General features: G+C 45.8%; 1 protein-coding gene across 1 annotated transcript in view; it reads left to right on the top strand.

Annotated features, from left to right (window-relative positions):
• Positions 1 to 7,488: 7,488 nt before the first annotated feature.
• TM2D1 (TM2 domain containing 1) overlaps positions 7,489 to 22,321 on the top strand; it is a 44,842-nt gene continuing 30,009 nt past the window's right edge. Inside the window, exons 1-2 of the mRNA XM_027852821.1 lie at positions 7,489 to 7,646; positions 11,746 to 11,819. Coding sequence (XP_027708622.1) covers positions 7,489 to 7,646; positions 11,746 to 11,819 — 232 coding nt within the window. The remainder of the gene's footprint in view (positions 7,647 to 11,745; positions 11,820 to 22,321) is intronic.

The raw sequence follows: 22,321 nt of genomic DNA, 5'->3' as shown, positions 1-22,321 counted from the left end.
TCCTCCTCCTATTTAATTCTGGGTCCACATCCTTATCCATTTGCAGGGTCTGTCTTCAATATCCATGCTGATGGATGAATTTTATAGATTATCCATCCAACTGTGTGTCATATAAGCATTCTTTTCTGTTGACTATGAAAAAACTTTTGAGAGAAAAATGCTGCCTTAAATGTGCTCTTCCATCAAATTCAAGCAATGTTCCTTGAAAGAGAAAACGGCAGAGATAACCTTGTTCCGTGACCCTCTGATCATTAATATCAGGCAAGGCATAAAGCAGGGAGATGTGTGCTCACCAGAGGTATTTGCCTCTGTAATGGAGAAAATCAAATGTCGAGGGCCAGCTTAAGACAGATTCCCTACAAATCACCCTCAGTTCCCACGATCAACAGTTCTTGTCCAGGGGTCATGAACTTTTTTTTTAAAAGAAATTTTGATAACTATTTCAATGTTATTGGTTTTCTTTACAATTTTATTTGATGCATTGAAAACCATGAGTTTAATAAGGGGTCCACAGGCTTCAGGAGATGAATAAAGCAATCAATGTCACCAAAAAGGTTAAGAGCTTCCTGCTAGAGATGGCGAATGAATCAAGGGGTAAAGCACTTATTAAATGCTTACTGTGTGCAAAGCACTAGGGATACAAAGAGATAAATTAGACAGTCCCCCCCCCCCCCCCCCCCCCGCTCTCTAGGAGTTCACATACTCATGGCTCCAAGTCAGATGAAAATGTTCCCTTGTCCATCAAGGTATAGCAGCAAAGCAGAAGGCAAGGCCTCTTCTTTAATGTCTTTTCCACTGATAAAATCATATCAGTTTCTGACGTTGAACCGTTTGATGGCACAAAGGTCTTTGGTAGCAAGAAATTGCTTTTCTAGATGAGCCTGTGTGGGTATCATAGCCTGCTGGATTTATTAAATTCAGATCATTGTAGGGTTTTCTGGACAAGATGCATAATAAGTCAAAAGAGTTTGATCGAACCATCCACATACAAAAAGGACCTCAAGTGGATATATCATGAGTATAGTTTATTAGTTAAGGCACGTTTTCGTATAAGCAACTAGGCGGCACAGTGGATAGAGAGTCAGGCCTGGAGTCAGGAAGACTCATCTTCCCGACCTCAAATCTAGCCTCAGACGCTTACTAGCTGGGTGACCCCAGGCAAGTCATTTCACCCTGGGTACCTCAGTTTCCTCATCTGTAAAATGAGCTGGAGAAGGAAGTGGCAAACCGTTCCGGTATCTTTGCCAAAAACAAAACAATTCCAAATGGGGTGACCAATGGTTGGACGCAACTGACAAATGACTTTTTGTATAAGACGGATAAGCATGATTTTTATAGTATCCAGTGTTTTATACGCATACGCTTTTAGCCCTTTACTTTCTAAATAGCAGAAATAAAACTGAAACTGGAAAAGACTCTTTGAAAATGCAGGGAATACTATTCAGGAAAACGACTGGGAGTAGATGATTCAGCAACTGTTTGATCACGATACCTCTATCTACCTTCCGGACTACAAACCATTCTAGGACCCAGACCTCGAGAATATATTGATTTCATCCTTTCATCCACATGGAGGATTGATTAAAAGGCAGTAAGGACGCTCACAGGAAATCCTCAATACTTGGTAAGAAGTCTGATAGCGAAAAATGACTGCGAGTTTCTTTTCGCTGGAATGTGTATATATGTATACATTGTATATGTATAATGATATATATATATGTATATCTCATTGCAGGTTGGGTCTTATGGGGGAATAAGCATATATACATATGAATGAGCCTACACATACTATATACACATACACATACACATACACATACACATATACATATACATATACATATACATATACATATACATATACATATACATATACTTATATGTGTTGGTTTAGTCCCCCATAAGGCCCAACTTGCAATGATGCCTCCTTATGACATGCAGGTGACCCTAGGGTCTCAAAGGCTGGGCCAAGGGGCTGCTAACTCTTCTTCCATCCTGCAAAGGATTCAAGAATTGTCCCAGCAACAGCCAGTTTCTGCTTTCTGAGACGAACTACAGTAGGGCTCACCACTAGTACACTGGTGATATGTTCTTGGCCATAGTGACCCAAGGGGGAAAAAAAGAATAGTACTAAATGGACCTTAGCCCTGGCCATGACAAGGTAGAAAAGGGAGCAGTGTGTGCTAGAATTATGTTGTTTTTAAGCCTTCGATAAACATTAGCTTCTTCGATAAACATTGGGATCTTAAATATGAGATTGGAGTCGCTGACACACAGACACACTCCTGCTGGAACTTTATTAGGTCAATCTCGAAATTCTCCCTGCAAATGAAACCAGAAGACAAAAGGACTTTGTAGCTAAGTGGAAGGATGGCACGCAGGTTTTTCTTAGAAAGGCAAATAAGGGAGTTGGCTTAGCTGGCTTATCTTTTTGTCCAAAGGCAACAAGAAACATCATTTCTTAGGCCACTTGCTCATCTCACATTGAAGTGCTCATTTTGAAAAGAATTAGGAAGATAATTGCCACTTTTGTTACAATGTCTATCGTGGAGGGTGAATTAAGAGGAAATTTGATGAAGACCTCAAGAAGACCCTCCACATGAGAGACATGTAACTGACTTCATTCTTGATGACTTCAATGCAAGGACTGCATAGGGGTGAAAAATGAATGTGTTGGAAAACGTGGCTTTGGAGTGAGAAATAAATGAGAGCAAAAGCTTTTGTGTAGACTACCCAGATGCCTCGTGCCTCCATACGATAAAGATTTCAGTGAGAGATGGGAGACACAGGACAGCGGGAGCGTCACATGTCCCGAAAAATGAAACAGAGTCTATTTTCACAGATAGGAAATGATGGGTTATTTCTATGAGAAATATTTTTTTTTCTTAAAGGCAAATGGGGTTAAGTGGCTTGCCCAGGGTCACACTGCTTCTAAGTGTTTGAAGCTGGATTTAAACTCAAGTCTTCCTAATGTCAGGTCCAATGCTCCATCCACTACACTATGTAGCTGCCCCTATAGGAAACATTTCCAAATTGGATGTCTGTTTACATTTAAAGCATCAATTTGTTAGAACAAAGATCAAAGTCAGTACCAAACTAGATTTTTTTGAACCTGTGTAATACTTTGAATTTAACACTATAAAAGACCATCTTATTAAACAACTTTGAAAAACTTAGTAACTTTGAATAATACAATGATCAACCACAATTGCAAAGGACTCATGATGAAACATGCGACCCACTTCTACATAGAGAGGGTAGATGGAAATATATTTTCCTTTCTTTTCTCTTTTCTTTTTTTAAAAAATTTATTTTCTTTTTCTCTTCTTTCTTTTTTTTGGATATGGTTACTGCAGAAATTTGTTTTGCTTGACTACATATATAGTTGTAATGGGTTTTGATTTTTCTTTCCTTCTCAATGGATATGGGAGAAAGAAAATTCAGAATTAAAAATAAAGTTGAATTTTAAAAAATAATGTGATCTTATTAGATTCAGCCTAACGCTCTAACCTGTCGAGATCTGTAAAAGTTCCTATCAGAAACTCTTTTTTCCATCAATGAGAATGAATTACCATAGCCAGGCTTTAATATCAGTCTTTGATGTTCCACAGGACTAAAAGAAATGGTAAGAAGTAAAATCAAGATGGAAAGAACCCCTGAACTGGGTCCCAGTACACAGAAAGGGAGGGGATGTTTGAGCTGGAAGCAACACGATTTTGAGGGCACCGAGAGGTCAATTTTTAAGCTCTCTGGAAGAGGTAAATATCCTATGCTTTGGAAAAATCATGTATCTTAGTCTGAAAAAAAAGTCACTGAGAAAATATTGATAATTACTTACACATGGGAAAGTAGCCCATTTTGGCATCACAACAAAATCTTTAAGAGAATCATCTATGTACACACTGAGGGCATCCTTGGGAAAAGTTTAAGAAGGGATCAAGTGGCCTTCTAGCAAGTCAAGCCAGATACTGTGCTATGTGCTGGGAATAAAAATGCAAGTAGAAAGGTAGTCCTTGACCTCAAGGAACTAACATTCTAACGGGGGAAGAGAACACAGAAACAGATGCTGAAAAGCGGAGGGTTTGGGAGGGAGAAGGTACCCACATGGGGCCATGGGAAAGTCACTCCAGAGAGTCAGCAGTGGAGCCTGTAGAGGAAAGAAGACCCGGCTGGTCTGGGTGATCTCCTTAAAGGGGTACCTGCGAACTAGCCAGTCAGAGGAAGTGACTGAGGGCTGGCTTGTACTCCCAATGGGAGAAGTCCAGAGGTACAGAGGGAATTTCCAGGGGGAGGAGGCTTGATCAAACACGTCCTAAGAGTCAAGAGGGTAGCCTGGAGAGGAATGCTATACAATTCATCAAACATCATAAACTATATAATTCATCAAACATTTCTTAGTCCCTAAAAGGAATTCAGCCTACCTATTAAAGATGAAAAACCCAGGGGGTGAACAATTGTTGTTTAGATTACGACGCACAGATGGACACCCCAAGGAGCTGGTCTAACGGTACGTATGCCATGGGCAAACCCTGCAGATAGCCTCCTAATTGGTCTTCTATCTTTCCCTGCCAATCCATCCTCTTCCACTCAGCCGTCAAAGTGATTTTCTTAGAGCGTAGGTCTGACCATAGTCATCCCCCTCTCCAATTCAATAACCTTCTCTGGCTCCCTAGTACCTCTAGAATGAAACATTTAACAATTCCTTTGTTTGAAGCTCTTCACAACTGGCCCCTTTCCACCTTTCCAGTCTTCTTACTCCCTCTGTGACCCAGCCTTACTGGCCCATTTACTCTTCGTTGCAGATGGTTCATCTCGTGTCTCTGCACCTTTATTTCCGAAGCCTGGAACACTCTCCTTCCTCACCTGCGCCTCTTAGAATCTCTGGATTCCTTCAAGAATCTGCTCAAACACCACTTTCTGCAGCAGACCTTTCCCAGCCCCTTCTAAGATCACCTTCCCTCAACTCTGTATGCATCTCATAAGAAACAATTTCATGGGCATATTGTCTCCCATTAGAGGTAAGCTTCTTGAGGGCAGGGACTGTCTTTTACCTTTCTTTGTAGCCCTAGTGCTTAGCACAGTGCCTGGAATTTTGCAAGCACTTAATAGATGATTGTAGATCAACAAACAATGTGTTGGGCTCAGAGTTGTACAGGAGAAGGAAAGTGGACTAGATGCCTTTGGGAAATTAAGTTGTGCTTTTAATGACCTCAGGTTATAGGGCAGCAAGTCATTCAATATCACAGTTGACAAAAAATGAAAGTCATCTTTAGGTCACCCAAAGGGTAACGGAGAGGCACATGGCTTGAGTCAGTCAACTAGGATTTATTAAGCACCTCCTATGCTCCAGGTACGGAACTAAGTGCTGGGAATACAAAGCAAGGCAAAAACCAGTCCCTGCCCTCGTGGAGCTTGCAGTCACAGTCTAATTAAGTGAGGAAGCGGCAAGTGTTACACAGAATTGTGCACAAGTGTTGTAACTGGGATCATTAGGGAGACACGTGAAAATGAATCATGGTGGTCATGTAGTGAGACTAAAGGAAAACTGTTGGATAAGAAGCACGCTCCATTGGTCTCCATGCCAAGTCAAGACATCTAGAGGAGTGGTCCCTTCATGTAGGAAGGATATGGACAGAACAGAAGGCCTGATGGGGTCAGCATCTATACCAGGAAGAGGGAGTACAGACATGAAGGAGTTATCATGGTACAGTGGAAATGATTACGATGTGAAAACAGAAGGCACCCATAAAACTTATTTTTGAAAAATGATTGGGAAACCACCAAGTTTAACAATAACTTTTATTATGATTGAGTCAAGGAAATTTCCTTTCTTTTGGTTTTCTTTGCACACTCCTCTGAAAATAAATTTTTATTTTTCACTTTTGATTAGATTTAAGAGGCAGGGATACACCGGAGTTTTCAGAATCCTTTGGCCAAGGACTACAAAGTTTTGGTCTCCGCGTGGCTTGGGCAAATTACTTCACTTGTCAGAGCCTCAGTTTCCACACTTGTAAAGTGAGGGGGGTGAACCTGGTGGTCTCGAAGGCTGCCTCCGCTCTAGACCTATGTTCCTATGACAGGTCACTTCAGTCCTCTGGGCCTCAGTTTCCCCTAGATCTAGATTTTAGGACCAGATGAGCTTAACGTAATTTTAAAACAAAGCCACCACCCCATGATTTCTCTCAACATCTAAGAACTGACCCGGTAACTCTGTCTCTCCAGCAATCAGAACTCAGCCTGCGTAAGGAACGCCGACTCTGGAGGTCCAGGCCGTCCTCAGTTCCTCCTCGTGCCACAGCGTTTATGCTTCCATTCAGTAAACACCGGCAAACTCCCTGAAACCGAGCCATCCCTTCCTGTGGTTTCAGTCCTGTCCGGCTCTCCGTGACCCCTTTTGGGGTTTTCTTGGCAGAGGTACTGGAGCGGTTTGCTCTTTCCTTCTCCGGCTCATTTTATAGACGAGAAACTGAGGCAAACAGGGTGAAATGACTTGTCTGAGGTCACTCAGCTACTAAGTGTCTGAAGCTGGATTTGAACTCAGGACTGGCGCTCTATTCACTGTGCCACCTGAAGCCATCACAAGCATAGGGCAAATGGGGTTTCCTCCCCAGGCACCAACATGGGGAAGGGCCTGCTCTTCCAGGGTGATGTCCCTACCTCTTTTGTGTTTTGCTTTTCCATTGGTTTGCTGGGAGAGGGATCACAGTGCAATAGAAAAAGGAATGAATCTGGATTTGCCCTGTCCTAGTGGTCAAGCTTCCTGTTAGTAACCCTGGGGGACACAGGCTCCTTTGGGCCTCAGTCCTCTCATCTGTAAGAACCTGGTGTAGACAAACGGATCTCTGGCCGGAATTGCTTTCCGGTGTTTGATCTCCAGCACCCTAAATAGTGCCCTGCACGTTTGGGGTGGGGGGTTGGGCTGAGTTTGGGTTGGTGACGTCATCCTTGTAAGGAACTCCAGGTGGGAAGAGCCCTGCACCAAAGTAGGTCAGTGAGTCCTTGCCCTTGCGCGTTCCAGGCTAGGGAGGCAGGGCTGGAGCTAAGGTCAGTGTGCTCTGACTGCATGCCTCAGTTTCCCTGTAGGCAGGGATTGCCTTGCCTCTTGGAGCATAAAGGTTGGGGAGCAAATGGATGAATGGCCCCAAACAGTTACTGTCGTAATCATCGCCATCGCCATCCAGGAGGCGGCCGCGAGGGGGGCAAAAAGCACTGGCCCTGAAGTGAGAGGACCTGGGTGCCAATCCTGCCCCGCCTCTCCCACTGTGTAACCACAGGACCTTGGGCCCCAGTAAGATTGGGAGGGCGGGGGTGGAGGGGGAGCTGGCTCCGCCCCCGGCCCCGCCCCCGGCCCCGCCCTGATCCCCGCCCCCTTCCTCCCTGCCCGAGGTCCCTTTAAGGATCTCTTCGCTCCCCCGCCCCTCGGAGGTCCCGCTGGCGGAAGGAGAGGCGGAAGCGGAAATGCGTCACGGCTGACGCGCCAGTTCCAACATGGCGGCCCCGGAGGCCGCGGCCGCCGCCGCCCCCGGGGTGCTGGGAGTCCTGTGGCTCGTGTCCGTGACCGTGAGCGCGGGGCCGTGGGGGGCAGCGGCCGCCGCCGCCGCGGGGGGCGACGAGACGGTCAAGTGCGAGGACCTGAGAGTGGGACAATATCCTCTGTAGAGGCGGGGGCGCGGTGGAGGGGCCCGCACCTAGAACCTTAGAACCCGGCGCTTAGAACCTGGGCCCGCCGGGGAGGGAGCCTTAGGGGCCAGGCCTACCCGTGGGGCGGGGGACCCCCTCCACACACCTAGAGCCACCCGTCGGGGTTGGAGAGGATCTAGAACCTAGACCCACCAGCCCTGGGAGGGGGAGCTTAGAACCTAGGCCTGCCTGAGTGGGGAAGAGGCGGCTGAGACATAGGGTCTGGGTGCTGGGAGGGGCAGCATCCGCACCCCTTGGGGGATCTAGAACACAGTGAGTCAAACACCGGGAGGAGAACTTAGAATACTGAGCTTTGATGGGAGACCTAGAATGTTAATGCTGGGGCAGGGATTCTAGTACACAGCACATTAGTGCTGGGAGGGAGCCTAGAACATCACCCCAAAGCTAGGAGGGGACCCTAAAATGTAGAACCTCCCTGGACCCTAGAACATCAGGTTAGGAAGGGGAATCCAGATCACAGTCTTAAGGGACCCCCTCCCCCAGAACATAGAACATAATATCAGTGCTAGGAGGGAACCCAGAAAATATAAAAGCGCACGGGTCTTCAGAGCTGGAAGGGAATCCAGAACACAATGTCAGAGCTGGGAGACACCTTAGAATATAGGATTTCAGAGTTGAAAGGGATCTTAGAACATCGGATGTCAGAGTTAGTAGGGACCTTAGAACATAGAATGTCAGAGCTGGGAGGAACCGTGGGACATAGGACTTCTGAACTGGAAGGGACCCTAGAACACCGAATGTCAGAGCTGAGATGGACCTTAAAACATAGAGTGTCCGAGCTGGGAGGGAACCTAGAACGCAGACTGTCACTGCATAGGACTTCAGAGTTGGTAGGAAACCTAGAATACAGAACGTCAGAGCTGGGAGTCACCTTACAGTATAGAAATTTAGAGGTGGAAGGGACCTTAGAATGTCGGATGTCGGAGCTCAGAGGCACCTTAGGACACAGGGTGTCGGAGCTAGGAGGGACTTTAGGACACACAGTAATGTCGGAGCTGGGAGGGACCCTAGAAACCATCATGTCAGAGCTGGGGGACACCTTAGGGCACAGAATGTCAGAACTTGAAGGGACTCTAGAACATAAAATGTCAGAGCTGGAAGGGACCTTAGAACACAGAATGTCGGAGCTAGGAGGGACCTTAAGACACAGAATGTCTGAGCTGGGAGGGTCCTTAGGACACAGAATGTCTGAGCTGGGAGGGTCCTTAGGACACAGAATGTCTGAGCTTGGAGGGACCTTAGAACACAGAATGTCAGAGTTGGAAGAGACCTTAGAACACAGGATATTAGAGCTGGAAGAAACCTTAGAACACAGAATATCTGAGCTAGGAGGCACCTTAGAACACAGAATGGCAGAGCTGGAGGGCATCTTAGAACACAGAGTGTCAGAGCTGCAGAGGGTTTTAGGACATAGAGTGTCAGGATTGGGAGGAGCCCTGGGACGTAGAACGGCACAGCTTGGAGCTACCTTAGAACGTAGAATGATAGACCTGGGAACAACCTTAGGACATAGACTGTCGGAGCTGGGAGGGACTTTAGAACAGAGAATGTCAGAACTGGGAGGGGCCTTAGAACATAGAATGTCAGAGCTAGGAGGGACCCTAGAGCATAGAATGTCTGAGCTGGGAGCAACCTTGGAACACAGAATGTCTGAGTTAGGATCAGCCTTAGGACATAGAATGTCCAAGCTGGGAAGGTCCTTAGAACACAGAATGTCAGAACTGGGAGGGGCCTTGGGACATAGAATGTCCGAGCTGGAAGTGACCTTAGGTCATAGAATGTCCGAGCTGGAAGTGACCTTAGAGCATAGAATGGCGGAGCTGGAAGTGACCTTAGCGCATAGGATGTCCGAGCTGGGAGCAACCTTAGCGCATAGGATGTCCGAGCTGGGAGCCACCTTTGGACACAGAATGTCTGAGCTGGAAGCAGTCTTGGGACAGAGAATGTCGGAGATGGCAGGGACCTTGGGATCCAGGATGCCAGAGCTGGAGGGGACCCTGGGACGTAGAATGTCCCAGCTGGGAGCAACCTTAGAACATAGAATGCTACAGCTGGGAGTGACCTTAGGACGCAGGATGTCCGAGTTGGGAGTGACTTTTGGACTTAGAATGTCCCATTTAGGGGCGATCTTAGGACGCAGGATGTTGGGGCTGGGAGGGACCTTAGGACGTAGAATGTTGGAGCTGGGAAGGACTTTAGGACATAGAATGTCAGAACTGGGAGTGACCCTGGGATATAGAGTATCTGAGCTGGGAGGGACCTTAGGACATAGAATGGCTGAGCTGGGAGTGTCCTTAGGACGTAGAATATCAGAGCTGGAAGTGATGTTAGGACGTAGAATGTCAGAGCTGGAATTGACTTTAGAACACAGAATGTCTGAGCTGGGAGAGACTTTAGAACACAGAATGTCTGAGCTGGGAGGGACCCTGGGATATAGAATGTCTGAGCTAGGGGGGACCTTAGAACACAGAATGTCCGAGCTGGGAGGGAGCTTCTAACAACCTCAGATTTAGAGCGGAAATGGACCCCGGAGATTCTGCAGCCAAATCCTCCATTTCTGGGGAGACATCTGTGGTGGAGGACGAGTGACCTGTTCTCACAGCGCCCCGGGGAGGCTCCAGTGCCCCAGGCCACCGAGACCCGGCCCCGCTCACGGCCTCCCCCCTGCGTGCGAGTCACTCACCCTTCTTCCGCCACAATTCCTCCTGGGTGAAGCGAGAGCCTCGTGCTGTGGTGTCTCCCTGGCCCCTTTCAGCTCCGTTCTGTGGCCCTACAGTAGTTTGGTGTCTCTTTCACTCTTTCTGGTTCTCAGCGCTTTGAGCTTCCCTCTAGCTTTCCCTCTCATTCAGCTAAATTCCACAAACATTTCCGAAGCCCGCGCTGCCAAAATCCATGTGCCTTAAGCTTGTGTCTTCATGCCACCAGAGCTATTGAGTGATAGAATTCTTAGAGTCTGTCTATGCCCTCTTCCCTTTAAGCCTCGCTGCTGTGCGGAGGCGATGCTGGGTTTTCAAAGGAAAAGGCCTGGCTAGGGAACTGCCCTGTTTATTAGGTCTGTCATGTGAGTACCAGGCTGCTGTCTGAGGAGTGGCGGAGGTGGACTGTGGAGGGAGGGCCTTGATGAATGAAGGACAGCATTCTCCATGTGTATGCGTCATTTGCCCCTCCTTCGCTGTGAACTCCCCAGTGGTTGTCTTAACTAAAGTTTGTATCTCCTCCTTTCCACATCTTAGACCTTTAAAAATTCTTGTTAAGTTGAATTTTGTTTAGGCTCTCACATCAGCAAGTAATCTGGCACTTGATTAGAGTTAACACATGGAGAGATAAAAGAGTAAGTAAGAAATGGTGCTGCCCTCAAGAAGCTGGTATTCTAGTAGGGAGCCAAGGCGCATACACAGATCGCCACTGGAGAGAGCCCCGTTCTCTCATTTGTCCAGGCGAGAAATCAGGCCTTCCAGCTGGCCAGGGGATGTCTGTTTGGGAAGCTGCTACAGAAGACAGGGCGGAAGGCAGGGAGGGTGCTTTCTGGAGTCTGGATAGCAGAGGCTGAGAGTCTTTGTTTCCATGTGGGGAAAGGACCTAGCAAGCCTCTGGTATTGCTGCCAAAGGAAATGAATGAACTCCAAGAGATTCAGAAACTTCTGACGGTGGGCCTGGATGTCATGCCTTTCACAGCCAGGAGTCCTGCCAGACCAAGTTTTCCTCTTCTCCCTCAGCCCCCCCCAAAAAGAATCAAGAAGAAAATAATAATAAAGAAGAAAAAAACTCAGAAATTTAATATTCTGTATCCTGAAACTCAGGTTTTTGCTGTTAGAGTTGTACACTGTCTCATTCATCATTACCCTTATTTTATCTTCATTAAGTTAAGGGTTAGGTATTTAGGGATACTAACAGTGATGTTTGTGCCTGTGTGCTCTTTTTTTGGTTTGTTTTCTTTTCATTTTCTCCATATGTGTATGCTTGTATTGTATTAGAAGTTTATTATTAATATGACAATACTTTTGTGTTAAAATGCAATTCAAAGTTTTCCTTAACTCTTCTAACATATTTTTGTAAAGATCCTGAAATAAATGAGGCCACTCAAGAACCTGTTAACTGTACAAATTACACAGCTCATGGTAAGATGCCCAGAAAGCATATCAAGGAAATGAAGGATTAAAAAAACAAACAAACCCCCAACCCGTTCAGAGGGGTTACCAGGATGATGAGGGAATAGTAAGCCAGGCCTTATGAGGTTTGGTTCAGAGATCCAGGCAAGTTTAGCCTGGGCAAGAGAAGTCTTAATGGGGAGCTGATCACTGTGTTCAAGTATTTGAGGTATTGTCATGGGGAGGAGAAGTTGGGCTGGTTCTAACTGGATGTCAGAGTTTGGACCGCTGGGTGGAAGTTACAAGGAGATAGAGTCAGTTCGATATAAGGTAAAACCACGAATTTTTAGACTGTCCCCAAGTGGATTGGATTACCGTGAGAGGCTGTCTGTTAGGAGCCTTCTTCAGCAGAGGTGAGAGGCTGGGTGATCAAGCACACCTGTGAGAGGGGGAGGACAGGATTTTTGTTTCAGGCTAGATCTCTGAAGTTATCCGACAATGTAGAAGTGTGGTCCATTGTTTGCTAGTTACATCAAAATGATTTTTCTTGACTAATAAAATAGATTGTGCCTATGTTAAATCTCTTTTCTGAAGCCTATTTATTTTGGGTCTGGGTAGAATAATGAAAGAAACACCTTTTTTGGTGTGTCCTTAACGTAGTTAAACTGTTAGGATTAGTACAGAAGTACCCACACGTGGTTAATCTAATTCACTAAACACTGGTGGATGCGAATGGCCAATAAAATTTAAAATAAAATCGTAATTATTTATTTTATTAATTGTGTCAAGGTTAGGTCTATATTTACCTTTGCACGTGTCGTTTCAGTTTGGCAAACATTTATTGAGGTCCTTCTTTGTGCAGATCACTGATAATATATAGCTGGGGAGACATTTTAAAATTGTGTAAGACTATTCGATTTATACACTGTCTCGTTCCTTATTACCCTTATTTTATCTTGCACTAAGTTAAGGGTCAGGTATTTAGGGATCCTAACAGTGATGTTTGTGCCTGTGTGCCCTTTTTTGGCTTGTTTTCTTTAATTTTCTCAGTATATGTATGCTTGTATCCTATTAGAAATAGGTCTGTCATTGAATTTAAAACCTAATAGAGTAACGGCTGATACAATGTGGACTGTGTTACATGCATGAGAGGTCCAAGCCAGTGCAGGATCTGAAGAAGGGAAGCTAGTGTCTGCCTGAAGGGATCAGGAAAGGCTTCCCGGAGGAGATGGTATTGGGCTGGACTCTCATTAGACAGATGAACAACCTGAACTCTGCAGCACTGACTTTTTCTAGATCAGGCTGGTTGTGTGGAGCAGAGCCTGGATTTGAACCCAGATTCCCTTATTTCAAATCTAGCTTTTTCTCTGATCTAGTTACCTAATTCTTTCCATCTTTTTTCCATCTCAGTTAAGTATAATCCTGGTGTTGGCCCCTTCAACTCCTTTTGCTTTTTAGTTCTGTTTTTTTTTTTTTCTCATTTTCAGCACCTTTTCCTACAAAGACTTCCCGTATTCTCTTCCCTTTCTATTTTGGACTTTCATTCTTTGATTCCTATTCCTTATATTTATTTCTTCTTTAATCTCTGTTCCTCTTGGAATTAAAACTTCTCTCATACTTTGAGTTACCTCTTATGAACAATTTCTTTGTTATTACCTTGTACGTCTTGTCCCCTCTCTTTTTTTTTTTTTAAAGGTGTGCCTCAGTTTTAGCAGTATCAATTTCTGTAGGAGATAGACAGGATAGAAGTATTGTCCCATGGTAGATCCAGTTGTGTGGTGAATTACTGTCCCTGCCCTCATGATATTTTCTTTGCCCATTTGCCATGAAATCTCTCGGGATCTATGCCTCCCGTCCTTGTGGATGTCAGTTGCCATTAGGAGTTCTCATTTTGTTTCTTTTGAGGCAGAATGCTATCTGCTGAGGCACCATATTTTCTCAGGGTGGTCTCTCTAAGCACCAAATCCCTGCAAATCATCCCCATTGTAAGGTTTCCATTTCTCCTCCCATAACATCTCTCTGGCCTGTAGGAGTGTCCTTCAGTGGGCTCCCTTTCCATCACTGAATTGAGATTTTCCCCTCACCTACATCCCCCCTATACATGTTAACCTCTGCCTCTACCACCCCCTTAGCTTTGTCACCTCATCCATTCTCCTCTGGCCGTCTTTTTCCTGAGATGTTACCACAGTTATTTTTCCTTCATTGTTTACCATTGACTTGATTCGTGTGCAGTCACACATTCCCGTTTATCTTCCTCCCCTCTCCCTTTTTATGTCCTCTCTCATTCTGTGGTTTTGTCGCCCAAACGCAAAAACTAAAACAAAACTAAACAGAAAACCTTTGGGTGTTGGGAAGGTTAGTGTGAGGTGTCTTAGCTCTCTTCTCCACCATTGGTTGTGTCGTTCATGCTCTGCTTTGACCTTTCTCTCCTTTAGTGCTTCTTTAGTGTGTCTTTGTCTTGCTGGTTTTCCTCCTTTTTTACAGGGTAATTTCTTTCATTGTACTCTCTTTGGTTGCTATTCTTTTTCTTGTCGCTGGGGTATTTGTAAAACTCAGGTCATTTTTGTTTCTTGTGTTTAGGGGGTGGGTTAGAAGGCTTCCGCTGGGTGTGTCTGTCACCTTGGTTTGCATCTGGAGCTCCTTTGTTCTTTAGCACACGATTCCATTCCTTCCCGCAGTTTCTGGTGGGTGCAGAATAGTCATGTTACTTGAATTTCATTCTTTATATTTAAAGGTTTTTCTCCTGGTTGCTTGCAGAAATTGTGGTTTGTCTTTGAAAGTCTTAAATTTAACAGGCAGCTAAGTGCTGAAGTCAATAAAGTGCTAGTCCCGAAGACAGAAAGACCTGAGTTCGAATCCATTCTCAGTTTAGGAAAGAGGTTGCTGGGGGGGGGGCTCCAAATGAGTGACATTCTACTATAGAAACAAATAACAGCAAGTACATTTGCTGCATCTGTATGTTGGATGACTAAAAATACCTGTAAAGTGAGTCTTGTTTTCTGTGCTGTGTGGGAGCTGGCCATACAAAAGAACTCTGAAAATTATTTATTAATCAAAGAAACATAGTCAGCGTGCTCGAATTTACCTCCGTGCTAGTCATCTCCTTTCTGTTGCTCCCCTCCAGTGGTGCCGCTGCCCCCGTGGGCATCAATCCTCAGGGACGTCTGTGTTCTCATTGGTCTGACCTCCAGCATTACAGAGTGCAGCCCACGTAGACCTGCTTAATCTGTACAGTTTTGGCCCATCTTTCCCTAAATTTGATTAGATTCGATAAGCATTCTTGCCTCAACTACTGTAGGTGCTGGGGATATAGAACTGAAGTGTGGCACACACTCCTCCCCTCCAGGGCTCACGTGACCAAGTAAAATTCAGATTAGCATCACTGAGGCAGAGGAGATGGTCAGAGTGAGCTGGAAACAAACGTGTGGGTGGAAGAATTCTTTCAATTGGGGGATGAGGGAAAACCTAAAAGGGGAAGGGGAGGTTGGCTCTTGAACTGAGCCCAGAAGGAAGAAAAGGATTGTGACAGATGTTGAGGAGGGAGGTGGAGCATATGGCAAGTCTGGAAGACAGCCTTCCCAAAGGCATGGAGGCCGGAGATGACATCCTGAGGTCTGGGAAGAGGTAGGGCCATTTGGCTGTGGAGGGAGGCCAGGTTTTCTGGGCCTTTCATGCCTGGGCAGTAAAGAGAGACTGCCCAGCCCCCTGGAAGCTCTTTTATCACGTCATTGATGCCTGCCCCACACTTGGCTCTCCTGTCGACTGCTTGTCTCCTCTGTCCCTCCTCGATGTTCTGTCCACGGGCTGGCGGGGCGTGTGCTGCTGCAAGCTCCTGCCGCCTTGGCCCTTGCCATTTCTTGGGGCCCTCTGCATGTAGATTCTGTCTAGACTGTTGTGTTCTTCCCTTTGTGTCCTGAGGAGGAGGAGGACAGGATTGGGGTTAAAGAACTGGGAGCTCCTCCATTGTCCTGAGTGTGCCTGGTTTGGAGGCAGAGGGCCTAGGTTTGAATCCCAGCACCAGTCAATTTGTGTGACTCAGGGCAAATCGCTTCTGCTTTTCCTTGAGTCTCCAGCTTAGCACGGTCCCTGGCACATTGGAGGCCAATAATAAATATCTATTGACTGACTGATGGACTTCACCTTTCTGGGCCAGTCTCCTCCTCTGTGAAGCGCTGACCTTCCTAGACGAGGCAGCCACCAAAGCCCGTTCCGGCTCTCAGTTTGTGAGGCTGTGAATTCAGATCTGTAAAGAACACTGCAGCCCTCCCAGACTGCCGGCTGTGGGGTCGATGGGGACAGTCTCCCTACTTGCGCCCTGGGCCAGTGAAGCCCTTGTTCAGGTCCCCAAGGACGCTGAACGGTCAGCCTTGCTGGCTGGAGCCTGTGGTGGAATTCTGCTGAGTGAGGGGTGAGAGCCTGCAGCCTGGAGGAGACAAGGGAGGGACACAAGGCCCACCCAAGGGCTGGAGGGGCTTGTGGAAGGCCAGGAAGTGCAGGGGAGTCCAGCCTCATTGGCCCTGTGCGGGTCTGTTGCTTGTGGTTAGCTTGATAGGAGCTGACGCAGGTGTATGGGCTCTGCCTACAAATTGAACACCGTGGGTAGTCTTTTCAAGAACAATGAATACTTGACTGAATACATCAGGAAATTAGGGAGGATGAAGCGTTTAGGGCTAATCAGGAAAATATTGCCAGAGGAGAGGGTTTACCAATCTGTCCCGTAAAAGAGAGACTGTGCAAGAGAAGAAGTGGATTTTTCCACTTGGGGAATGGTCATTTTTGGTGTGTAGAGATTTGGTGTATAGAGGTGAACCCTAAGTGAAGGAGGTAAAGGACACGCCCAGGCAGTGAGTGAGAGCTGAGCGCACAGCCTAAAGGGTGGTGATCCCAACTGTGAAGCGGTCGAGAATTCTTTTGTTACTGATTTGGGGCAGAGTTAACTTTCAACTTTGTTTCCAACCAGAATGGCTCCAAAGGATCCAAGGGAAAATAGCAATTTCAGAGTCATGGGCATTTTGGGTAGGGAAATGTTGCAAAAGCAAATAAAAAATGGTGAAGTTAGAAGCAGCTGGTACCATTCACAATGTAGACGGGTTCTGGAGTGTCATGCTTTGTATTTGCATCGTCTGTACCTGTGCTAGTGTTTGTATTATCCTGGGGGGCCCCGTAGGTTCTTCATAAATGCATATGATTTTCTGCTCACTGTCAGATCCATTTATTCTGCAAGTATTTCTTGAGTTACTGCTGTGTTCTTAGCACTCTGCGAAGTGGTCTAGAGCGTACGTAGTCCCCACACCAGAGGAGCTCATAGTCCAGATGAATACAGACTCAGCCCCTGAAATGAGATCTCTTTCAAATGAATATTGTGAGGGCATACACTGAAAAAGCTAGTTATTGCTTATTATTAAATTTTAGTTATTATTTTTAGTTATAAAAAAATTGGCTGTGAATGTTTCCCTCCATTTCTTTCAGTTCAAATAAAGGTGTTTTATTCACTGTCTTTGACATTCTTCCAGATGTCACATTGTCATCTTCATTACTATCCATTGAATTGGATTTTTTTTGGAAGTTCTGGATGATAGATTTAGAGAGTTCTGCCCCACAACATTAAAATTCAGGTGTACAGAAGATCCATTGATGGACCCTGCTCCCTTCCTTCCTCCCCTCCTGTCCCCCAGCGGTGTGTACGTAGCTGTCTATATCTGTCAGAAGAAGCCAGTTGAGAATTCTAAGGATGAGGCTGTCAACCGCGGTAACAACTTGTACGAGCCGCTTGAAGGCTGAGGTGATGGGGAGAGGCCTGTGGTTTGTGTTCAGACTGACGCAGCGGTATTGTGAAGCTCAAAAGAGAAGGGAGGCAAAGCGCTTTGCAAACCTTAGCGCACTATAGAAATGCCGGTCATCGTACTACTGTGGTTGTTGTTCTTGTCACTATTGGCCCACGGTCACCAGGTCACCCAGCTGGTGGCTGCTTCCCCTGAGCCTCCTTCTGCCCTCCTGCTGAGCTCGGACACTGGGGAGCAGCACACCTTGCGAATCTGTGCTGCGCAGTTTGTGAACACTTTCAAGTCTAGATAATCAGCAAGACAAGCCAAGCCCTGATGTGTTGCAGTGGCCATTGTGTAAACTGTATAAATGTGCAACACCAGCAGTCTAAGAACGTGTCTGCCTTGGAGGTGCCCCGGACCTGTAAATAAAAACTGATGGTAAACTTCAGGGTCTGCCCCTAAAGCGCTTGGGTTCTCCTGAGGCCTGCTAGAAGCCAGCTTCTAGAGCGGGCTCTCCTCTTTGGGGAAGCCAGAGAACCGTAGACATTCAGGGCCGGCAGGGGCCAGAAGACAATCTTGTGCGCCCTTCTCGTCAGACAAGTGAAGAAACCCCTTTAGCAGAGGGGCTGTTTTAAAGCATAGGGTCGGGTTCCTGAACTTGATTTGTCTCTAGTGTTTGTTTGTGCTAGAAATTTTCGATGTTGAAAAAACAAAACACAACAAAAAATTCCTAAATGGAAACCAGGCCTTCCGTGCGTTATGTAGAGGTCCAGCCTCTGCCTCTTTAGTGATTGAGACCAGGCTTGTTCTGAGGGTTGTCTCACCACTCTTCCTCTGGATGAGAGAGGATCCCCAACATGTAAGCTGGCATCGTGGGGCCCGTGGCCATTTGTTTATGATTCCCACGAGGTGAAGAATTGTCTAACCTTAAGATCTTGAATGTGGTGTTATTTTTAAAGCTTTTTGCAACTCTTGTATCTGTTGTATTTTATCCTATAGTCTTATCAATGTGGGCTTAATACTTTTTTTATTATCTTTTTTTTTTGTTTTTGGTAAGGTGATTGGGGTTAAGTGACTTGCCCAGGGTCGCACAGCTAGTAAATGTTAAGTGTCTGAGGCTGGATTTGAACTCAGGTCCTCCTGACTCCAATGTCAGAGCTCTATTTACTGTGCCACCTAGCTGCTCCAATGGTATTACTTTTTAAAACAAATTTTTATTAACTTGGCAAACATTAGTAGACACAAATATTTCTACATATGTAGAAGAACAGAAAAGAAGGATTACATATGAAGCCTAGCTTCTCTATAAAATGCAGCTTGTGGTTTTTTTTTTTCAAAATTATACATTCTCTATCCTATCCTGCTTATACTTGTCTCTTTTACCTCTTTCTGTTCATTTTAAACAAATGCGACAATGATTCTCGTTTCTTTTTTTTTGTATCCATTCAGTAATTAAGCATTATTACTTGAAAAGACCTGGCAATGGGTTGCATCTGTAGAATGAGTGAGAGGAAAGAGTTGAGGTTGACACTAAGGTTTTAAATTCGGGTACCTGGAGGATGGAAGTGTCCTCAATAGCCACAGGGCATTTTGGAAGAGAGGAGGGTTTTGGGTAGGGAAGATAATACATTCTGTTTTGTATATGTTAAGTCTGAGGTGTCCAAGAGAGTTGGTGATGTGGGACTGGAGCTCAGCGGAGAGGCTAGGGATGGCTGTCTAGATCTCGGCGTCATCTGTATAGAGATGAGAGAACGCATGGGAGTTGATGAAGGAGTCACCAAGTGTTGGGGGGGAGGAGAGAAGAGGGCAGCCCAGGGTAGAGTCTGGGGGGACTCCCAGGTTTAGTGGATGAAGAGGCACTGAAGAACACTGAGAAAAATGGTTAGAAAGGTACGAGAGCCTGGAGAGAAGAGAGTCATAAAGACCAGAGAGGGAAGAGAGCCTCGGAGGAGATGACGACCTCGAACCTTCCTCGTCTTTGTGAGGCGTCGGGGAGCAGACTTCAGCCGGTTCCCTTTTAGAGATGGCGAAAAATGAGGGAGATGAAAGTTAAATGGCTTTACCTGGTAGCACACAACTGAATACCAGGTTAGAGAGGGCTTAAATCCAGGACTCCTGACTCTGAGCTCAGGCTCCTTTCTTAGCGTAAGCTTGGAAGTCTAAGAGAAAAACGTACAATATCCTTCTGTTTAGGCCTTTTCACTTTCTTCACCTTGGATACAGATATACTTGAACCTTTCACCTTACAGTCGTACCACGGAGATATTGTGGGTTCAGTTCCAGACTATTGCAATAAAGCAAGTCAGACGAATTTTTTGGGGTGTTCCCTGCAGTGGTGCTGCCAGCGATCGACCCTTGCCTGTCCATCTCTCACTACTCTTTGTAGTCCCTCGGCACGCTCAGAGCAGAAACTATTCTGGGTACCTGTTGTACCCTTAACCCTGTATCATTAGCCAGTCTGGCATCTCACTTGACATATTTGTCTTAGCTTTCCAGAGCTCCTAAATTCCTAGAGGGCAGGGCTTTGTCGCCTACTTTCTAATCAGTAACACACAGAGCAGAAAGCAGGAACTTGACAAATATTGATTTAAATAAAATCTAAATTGTCAATGTGTGGGCTCTTTTGCTAGTTGATGGATTTTAGAGTTAGAAAGTATAGCAGCTTGGTAGTAGATGGAGACCCAGCCTCTGAGTTAGGACAGTCTCTGACACAATATGACTATTAGTTTTCCTCTCTGAGTCCCCATGCCCCCAACTCTCTGAGACCAAAAGTTGTAGAGCAGCTGACTGCGTTGGGAGAGAGTTTCCTTGGTAGGAATTGCCTCTACCAGTGAATCACAGACTAGAGCCATCCCTCCTCCCAACTTATAAATACGGTGTAACTTTCTCTGTTGGAAACACAGAGAGAATGAATTTCTGTTCCTCAGAATCAACTGGATCCTAGCCCCAAATGGGACAAATCCTTTGAGTGTTTGTATTGTAAGTATTGCCTTCTTGTGATTGGCTTGCAAGAGACTCTAGGAATAGATTGCGGAGTGGTGTGGCAGATAACTTTGTAGGGATGCTTTTGGAGAAAAGCAATTACGTTTTAGAGGTTGATGGGACATTAGCTGATTATTTTCAATTTATCCTGTATATGACTCGTATATATACATAGTTATTTGTGTGTGGTCGTCGCCTCTAGGTTGTGAGCTCCTTTAGAACAAGCTATGTCCTTTACCTTTGTATCCCCAGTGCTTAGCATAGTGCCTGGCACATAGTAGGTATTCAGCTAATGTTTATTAACTGAAAGACTCTGAGCTCTCAGTTATGACCCAGGAAAGGGACTTGCAAGTTGTCATGGACTATATTGAGACATTGTTGCCATGTGCTCCCACGGTGTAGCTACAGTGTGTATCAGGAAATCCCTCAGGAGAGAAATGGAAACACAACCGAGGTTCCCCCCCTACCATTCTGTACTACACTGTCACATCTAGAACACAGTTTTAAAGAATGTTGTTACTGTATATTTTTTTATATCAATTTCATTTGTGAATCTGGTCCTCCTGCTCTCCTACCCTGTAAGCCATCCAAAAAAGAGGTAAGAAGCAGTTTGAGGAAACTTAGCAGCACATTCTGACAGTGCAGATAGGATTCCATCTCTGCAAAGAAAGGAGGGAGGGCCACTTTCTTCTGTCTTCTCTGGGGCCAAGGTTGGTCATCACTGTGAAGAGCACGTTTCAGATTGCTCCACTCCAAGAATGGTGTAATAGACCCGGACGCTTGACTAGTCTGGTGGGTCTGTGGTCTTGTCTACGTGGTACTCCCTTCGACGGTGAGCCACGAGTGGTGCTCCTTCTGTCGTCCATCTGTCAGTCTCACGTGAGGGGGCCGTTGTGTGTTGGGGGCTGTCCTTCCTTTTCCTTGCCATTATGCAATGTGACAGCTAGATAGCTCAAGTAAAATGATCAAGGGAGTTGGGGGAGGAGTAGGGAAGGGGTTGCTGTGTGACAACAGTGAAAAACTAGAGTGATGAAGAGTAGTCACCAGAGTCTGGGACATCACGAAGAGTGTGATTAAGGAGAAAACCCAGATTTGTTTATCGATTCCCGGAATATCGAAGTGGTGAATTGAAGACATAAAAAGCATTTCATGTAGCTAGGAATAATTTTCCAAAACAAGCCTCCTTATACGTGAGGTTCTAGGGGCTGAAAATATGAGTAGACTTAAACTATGTTTAGATAAAAACATAAAATCTCTGATGCCTCTTCATGGTATGGAATTTAGAGCTTGGAGAATGTGGACAGTTTTGTCTTTGTCTTTGTATCTCTAGTACCTGGCTCCGTGCTTGGTACATAGTAGGTGCTTCATAAATGGTGTCAGAGCATGAAAGTGGCCCTTACCACTTTTGAGCCCTGCCAGGCTCGTCGTGTCGTCACGGCTTTGGATGGGATCCCAGCAGTAAAATGAGGGGGTTCCTCCAGCTCTAGGTGTGTGGTTCTGTGACCTTCAGCAAGCCCCTTGTGTGGCCCATCATCTGTAAGATCAGGTTCTACTTGCTGACCTCTGAGGTCTCTTCTGTGATTCTGTTACCCCAGTAGGCTGTTTGCTTTCTGAGGACCAGACTCCGAGCAGGGAGAGGCTTATCACCAGTGAGCTGGCAAAGAAAGAGACAGAAGGTGCCGCAGCCCCGTGTGACTTCCATCTGTTCTGGCAGTGACAGTAGCAGAGTGATAGGAAAGGGGACAGAGAGTTGTGTTAATGACTAAACTTGCGTAGGCACAGATA

Source organism: Vombatus ursinus, unplaced genomic scaffold (assembly GCF_900497805.2).
Source record: "Vombatus ursinus unplaced genomic scaffold, bare-nosed wombat genome assembly UNPS02009824.1, whole genome shotgun sequence".
In the NCBI taxonomy this organism is placed as follows: Eukaryota; Metazoa; Chordata; class Mammalia; order Diprotodontia; family Vombatidae; genus Vombatus; species Vombatus ursinus.
This window is presented reverse-complemented; position numbering and strand designations above follow the sequence as displayed.